A 7,638-nucleotide genomic window follows, 5' to 3' on the forward strand; every position below is an offset into this window, starting at 1 on the left:
GAATAAACGCTGGGTAACTTTCGGGATGGACTCCGGACTCATTTCACCGGCATTATCATCTTCATCTCATTCAGACGCTAAATAACCTAAGATGATGATACAGCGTCGTAAAATAACTACTTAAAAAGAAAAAGAGTACAGTAAAACCCCGATTATCTGTCACCCTATTAACCGATTGTCGGATTATCCGACTTTTTTTTTCTAGCTCCTTTTTTCTTCGTTTTGTCCTGCAGAAAAAAAATATGAATGTTATGTTTCTGTGTAGTGTTTTCTACTGAGGGTTATTACAAGTCTTTACCCTTACAAGTGTCACATTATGTAATAAGAATGCTTTGCTGTCAGCAACAGAAATAGTTAGTCTACTTGTACAATAGTCGCTACCCGCTTTCAAAGAAATTACCCCAAGAACTTCCACAATTCCGTGTACTATTCTTTCTTTACCCTTACTATTCGAGTGGCCGTGTTGTATAACTTCTGTGCATACTGTCTTCTGCAGTTGTCAAAAGAAAACGTATTGTGTTAATTACCGAAAAAAAATTACAAATAATTGAGAGGTTTGGGAAAAGAGAAACAGTACGCGATTTAATAAAAACACAAGGATGAAGTTCATAAAGTATGTAAATCTACAACATGAGACATACTATTGCTATCTTTCCGCAGGCATTCATCAACCATCAACACTTGGCCATTAAGAGCCCGTCGTTGACAACAGAACTTTTAGTGAACTCCTGATCCACTACATAGCACGTTAAACACAAGAACACGAAGACAATTACGAAATTGTAGGCTAAAGTAATATGCAAGCTCGTTTCATAATTTTCACACGAGCTTCTTAATTACCATTATAGGCGAGTTTCATACGACTTTTTATGCTCGACCATATTTCTAACTTGAAATTATTCATTTTATTTGTATCTAACTGACCTTGAGCAATACCTCGTAAATTGTGAGATGTGCACAGACGCGAAAGTATTGATTTTTTGCGAGGAACAGATGTCCACATTGACCTTGCTATCCTGTAAGAACCTACAGAGTAAATTAAATATTAACTTTGATATAACATTGAAATTAAGTTAGACATTGAAAAACTAGATGACAAATTGAATTTATTTGAATATTATTTACAATTAACGCTAATTATTATAGTAACAGAACATAACCTTCTGCGACAGTATTGGATTTCCAGCCTCCGTGACTTTTCGCTAATTCTCTTTCGATTGCATATCCGAGAATAATCGATACTTGCGGTTTTATAACGGTACAAAGCTGACTTGTCATTGGATGAGGTTTTATAATGGTACAAAGCTGACTTGTCATTGGCTGAACACCTGTACTTTAATGAGGTGTACTTTAATGACATGCATTAAAGGACTGCTACCAGGTGTATAATTACTACATTTCGGCATGGTCGAGCATAAAATCTTTTATGGTATGGATTATCCGAATTTTTCGATTAACCGTTCAGTCTATCCCCTTCATTACCACGGATAATAAATTTGGGTAAAAAAAACCATATAAGATATATAATCTATAGAAAAGATGGATAAAAGAATCTAGCACCTTAAGGGACAGTTCTTTCTGGTCCATGCAGATATAAATTCAAGGTTCTCGTTAAGATTGTGTATTGCATCATTGAGTGAATCAGGGGTTGTATGGATATAGATTTATAAATCGTCTGCGTAAAGATGCTTACAGTGCTGTAGAGTCGAAGGGACGTCATTTACGTAAATAGTGAATAGTAGTGGTGCTAGGACTGAGCCCTTAATCCCTCAATGTATAAGAAATGAATGTACACAGAAAAATATTTTTGTTAAATGTGTGGCTTCGGATTATCTCATGTTCACCCCTTCAATGTCAGTATTCTCAGATGTGCTGGATTATTATAATGGTTACATATCGATGGTGTTTAGGTAAAAGGGCTTATCTCATAAAAGAAAAATTGTTTAGAAACAACAAAATAGTAGCCTACATTATGCAACGAGCCTATAATGGTAGTAATTAAGACGCAAGTATGTTTGTTTATGAAACCGAGCACAAGCTCGTTTCATAATTTTCATACGAGCATCTTAATTACCATTATAGGCAAGTTTCATACGACTTTTTATGCTCGGCTATAGTTCATGAGGTCCCAGGTTCGATTCCCGGTTAGAGCACAGGAATTTTTCCTTAAAGGGGATTATTCCTGTGTTCGTCCATGGTCTGGAGTTTAGGTTAAGTTTAGATTTAAGACCTCTTCTGGCAATACATTATCATAATCATCCTATCACATCATCAGGGTAATGTAACTCTGCCTTCCAGGTGCCCCAACCTCAGAAGTGGGTTACAATTAAGCCACAGCCAGGAGAGAAGACCAGAAATGTCGAGAAGACAACCTGGTGGCATTGGATAAAAAAAAAAATTCTAACTTGAAATTATTCATAAGTTTTCATGTTATGATTATGAAAGTGACGAATGGAACTGACCTGAATTGTGAGATGTGCGCAGACGCGAAAGTATTGATTTTTTCAGAGGCACGAATATCATTGACCTAGATATAACCTGGAGAACATTAGTCTTGATATAACCTGGAAATTGATTTAGAATTGAAAAACGAGATGACAAATTGAATTTATTTGAATATTATTTACAATTAACGCTAATTATTATAATAACAGAACATAACCTTCTGCGACAGTATTGGATTTCCAGCCTCCGTGACATTTCCCTAGTTGTCTTTCGATTGCATATCCAAGAATAATCGAAAACCTGAACATTAATGAATAGGTGTACTTTAATGACATGCATTAAAGCACTGCTACCAGGTGTATAATTACTACATTTCGGCATGGTCGAGCATAAATTAAATTTTAACACATTATTATTAGTTACCTTACATGAAGGAATGTAAACATAATTGTCAAAAAATATATCTTCACGTTTTGTAATTAAATCTTAACTAATGACATAAAAAGTCACATTTAAAAAAATGAGGGTTAATCCTTTTTATCTAAACACCATCGAGTATTACCTTCCAATGCCTGTGGGCATTCAGTTTCATTGATAGAGGCTAAAATGCGAAGATTTCAGCTTGAAATACTGTTATATGTCTGTCCAGAGGAAAGACAAGTCTCATTTTGGAGAATTGATCGCAGTTGCAATGCGAAAATTTTTAATTTGGGATGGTGCAATATTAATTAGACTATTTGTTAATGTTTGGTGAAGGAAATTTGTCTGTGTTTAATTTGCTATTATCTATGAGTTGATGCTCGATGCGAGAATTTTCATTTGTTATTTGTTGATTAATTTTCTTTGAAGCATAATTATCCTAAAATAATAAGTACGGTATTGCAAACTTGTCAGTTTCCCCACTTCAAATTTGAAATATATTCGGTTAAAATCTAATCTAACATACAGTAAATTCTCTAAAAGTCTACCTTTGAATTTGTATATATTGCTTCCGTATATGGGATGTCTTTCTTATTGCTACAGACTTACAAGGCCTGAGAGAGCAATGTGAGATGGGGAAGCGGATGGGCTTCACAGGGAAGCAGGTGATTCATCCCTGCCAAGTGCCAATTGTTCAAGAAACATTTCTCCCCAATAAGGATGCCATTAATTGGGCTGAGGGACTGGTGACGGCCTTTTACGAGCATCAGAAGCGAGGACAGGTAAAACTATAGGTTTTATACTGAGAACATGGATGAATATATAATAGGATGCGAAACTTACTGAGTTTCCCATAACACATACTAGAGGCGCTGTTGTAGAAATTGATCTTACTGCCACCTGTTGGGGAGAGGGGCGTTATTACATCTAGCAGCACACCAAGTGGCGAAAAGAGTAATTACTCCATGCATTTAGCAGCGCACCTGGTGACGAAAATGTTAAACTGTGCAGAAAGTATTCCCTCCCACCCTCATCGATATTCAAAACTAACCCAATTTAAAATAAAACATTTACATTTTTATTCCTCACAGCATCTTCTACTGAAAATTCTTACCGGAGCCAACAGGAAGATAAAAGAGACGATCTATTTTACACTACCCAATTAAAATATAACCAGACAGAGACAAAAAATAAAGCAAAAGGTTAGATAATTGGGATTGTATTCTTTGGGTATTTATTGTATAGCGCAATGGAAAAGTCTGCAAGAACTACTTAGTTCAATTTATTATATTACTATTATTTTACAATACGTTCAACAACACTATTTTTACAACGTCCATAAACATCACTGTTTAACATACATTGCTTATACACACACGTATCACTTTATGGTCGCTTATTAGCAAGTTTCTGTCTGCCATCTCGCTCGTCTCCTCGAGCAATATCTCGCACAGATAAATAGAGAACTCTGGGTAATGTACCCAACATGTAGTTCTAATGTTCACCACCTACGACGTTGGGCACTGATCATCTTATTTCAGCCCCCCACCGCCAGATGGTGCTGACCGCAGTTTCGCATCCTATTGTATATTTATCCATGCTAAGAATGTAATGCTGAAAAGCTTCCTTCTTCTCAGGCTGGACACATGCATTGTTTTCAATGACGCGACACACGAAACACGGTAGAGCAACGCAACATTACATAAGTTACAGCCCAGTAGGAAATCAGAATTTCATTACGTCATGACACAGATCGCAAGAAACGAAAGTTGAAATTGAGTTAACTTTAGGCTGACCAGACGTCCCTAATTTCTGGGGACATTTTACACGTAAATATTGTGATGGAAGTTCTGCGATTCATGCACATTTCTGAACGGTTCTCAACATGAGACAGAAGAACCAGCGAGCACAGTATGAGGTAGTCTGCACTCTTTGTCTTCATTCACGTTGCGCAGAAGCGTTAGAACTACAGCAGCGTCCATTTTTAAGTAATTATAAAAAATGGGGAATTTTGTGACAAACCATCAGGTGAAAAGTAGTATAATGTTTTTCAACATATTAAAAAAAATCTATTCCATTTGAAAATCTTCTCGAAATAGTGTCATTAATCAAGTTAGTGTCTTCCAGATAGTAATTCATCAGTTGAAAGACTTTTCTCCGCAAGTCCACACCTGTGGAGTAACGGTCAGCGCGTCTGGCCGCGAAACCAGGTGGCCCGGGTTCAATTCCCGGTCGGAGCAAGTTACCTGGTTGAGGTTTTTTCTGGGGTTTTCCCTCAACCCAATATGAGCAAATGCTGGGTAACTTTCGGTGTTGGACCCCGGACTCATTTCACTGGCATTATCATCTTCATCTCATTCAGACGCTAAATAACCTAGATGTTGATAAAGCGTCATAAAATAACCTACTAAAATAAAAAATAATTTTCTCCACAATGAACTCAATCTGGACTAATGAAAAGTCAAGAATGAAAGTTGAAACAATTAAGCTTTGTTACAAGTGAAAATAAACTTTCATTTCTCATGTAAAAGAATTTAATGAGAAGCTGTATGGGAATAAACAGATCCTTAAAAAAGATACATTCTTCAGAAAGTACTTTTAAAATGTGTATGTTAGAGTGCAGTGTGTACGATATTATGTGAAAGACTTCCATGCATGCATCAGTACTGAAATTGAATTCTTAGTGACTATAATTATGTAGGCCTACAGAAGTTACGTGTGTTTATGCATTTAATTAAAAAAGTTAATATACTCTAAAAATTTAGTGTGCAAAGTTCTATCATTGTATACTGTTACATGTATTTTCTGCAACATTTCAACGGAGAGTAACTAGGTAAGCGTTTCTGGTTTTTTCTTGAAATTGCCAATGTCCCCTGCTGGCCAACCTAGTTAACTTTAACCACACGATGTTACCGGAATGCATATATAAAATTTTCAAGGTGTAAATCGTATTTTATTGAAATGTTTTGTTTTTTATTTTTGTATAGAACATCTGTTTGTTGCGTTAAATTGGAGGTCATTCTATATTTGGACCAATGATACTTGATTACGCTATACTGAGGATCACGTAAGAGCAATTCCCAAAAGCTAATTTGGTCGTCTCTTTAGTGTTGCCAACTAATACTAGATATCACCAAAAGAGGATAAATATACATACAATACTATAATAATAATAATAATAATAATAATAATAATAATAATATAGTATTAACAATAACGATGTCATGGTTAGTTACCACATTTCATCTATATTTGGGGAGGTGTTTTCTAAAAGGTTCAATAATTTGTGAAAGAGTATATTTTTCTTCTGGACCTCTCGCACATTATGTTAGTTGTTAGTAGATTAGCGTATGATCTAATATTAAAATGTATTTTGTCTGACAACATGAAATTCATTGCTTTCATTAAACAGTTTACAAATCACGAGACCTAACCTAAAAATGTATTTTGTTTGATCACGTGAAATGATTAGTATGAATTCCGAAAAGGAATACCATTTTGAAACGTATGCTTTAGAATATTTACTCCATTATTGTAATAAAAGTCTAAACACGAAAGAAATTAATTAAAATGTGAAATGGTATTTCTATCGATTACTGAAGGGCATGTATCACACGAAATATGTTATATTTATTTACACTTAGCCTACCTGACTCTAATCTTGAAATTGTAACCACAACACAAAGCAACACATGCAATAACTATTATGTATTAATATTAATACTGATATTAATTAATTATTAGTATTTTCAAGTATCACTAGCTTCCAGTAATGGGCTCAGAAATCTAGAACAATTTTAATTTTCAGAATTTTAACTACTGACAACTTGTGTCACTGCAGCCAACATAACAGTTATAAAATCACTACCAGTTGTAGTATTTCTCAGTACCGAAATTCGAAACGAAGTTGGCAAAAGAAAATTCAACCTGCAAACTAGAAAATCACCATAATCCACTAGCTTATGTAGTAATGGGGGAAAAATGGTTAGGTTTCACCCTTAGGGTATTAAGTAAGCTGACCCGGACTATACCTCCCCCCCCGTTGATGTCTTATCTGATTTGTCTGTTTTCTCACTGTAATAGAATGTTGTTTAATAACTGTAGACCTTTCTGTAATGGATTAGCCTGATAAACTTCACTTGAAATACATATTTAAAATTTGAAATCATAAAGGATGAGGTTGAAATAGTGGGGAGGAAAGAACTGAAAAGAATGGAGGAGAGAGGAACTGAAACGGAGACAGAGTGGAAAAGAAAATTCTACAGAGTTGTAAATAACCTTTGTATGAAAGAGTCAAACTGAATTCTGTGGAGGAATTATTAACACATACTTTGAACATTAAACGTTGTTTATTATGTGAAGGAATAGATCACAGACTGTACAATTGACATATTTCACATATTTAGAACAATTCGTTAACATTTAATTGACATAGTTACAATTCCCATTGAAATATTGTCATAAAATGTCAGCTGCCACTGACAGACCAATAACATTATAAACACTAACGAGAATAATAATAATAATAATAATAATAATAATAATAATAATAATAATAATAATAATAACGATAATGCACATATAATTATATTTTAGACTGTGTACCTTCGAACAGATTGCCTGACTAACTTACATAATTATTACCTGAATTTTACAGAAGAATGAACATACAATGATGACGTCAAAAAACAATCAGTTCTCAATTATTCACAGGATTACGGGTAGAAATTTAACATTAAACCAAGACCATCGAAAATTAAATTTATATAGAAT

The 7,638-nt window shown here is 34.6% G+C and overlaps 1 protein-coding gene across 5 annotated transcripts in view; it reads left to right on the top strand.

Annotated features, from left to right (window-relative positions):
• The window catches only part of LOC138698366 (citramalyl-CoA lyase, mitochondrial-like), a 32,825-nt gene that overhangs the window by 18,649 nt on the left and 6,538 nt on the right, over positions 1–7,638 (top strand). For all 5 annotated transcript variants that reach the window (XM_069824226.1, XM_069824230.1, XM_069824227.1 and 2 more), the window contains exon 7: positions 3,469–3,647. In XM_069824226.1, the coding sequence (XP_069680327.1) occupies positions 3,469–3,647 (179 nt within the window). The remainder of the gene's footprint in view (positions 1–3,468; positions 3,648–7,638) is intronic.

Source organism: Periplaneta americana, chromosome 4 (genome assembly GCF_040183065.1).
Source record: "Periplaneta americana isolate PAMFEO1 chromosome 4, P.americana_PAMFEO1_priV1, whole genome shotgun sequence".
In the NCBI taxonomy this organism is placed as follows: domain Eukaryota; kingdom Metazoa; phylum Arthropoda; class Insecta; order Blattodea; family Blattidae; genus Periplaneta; species Periplaneta americana.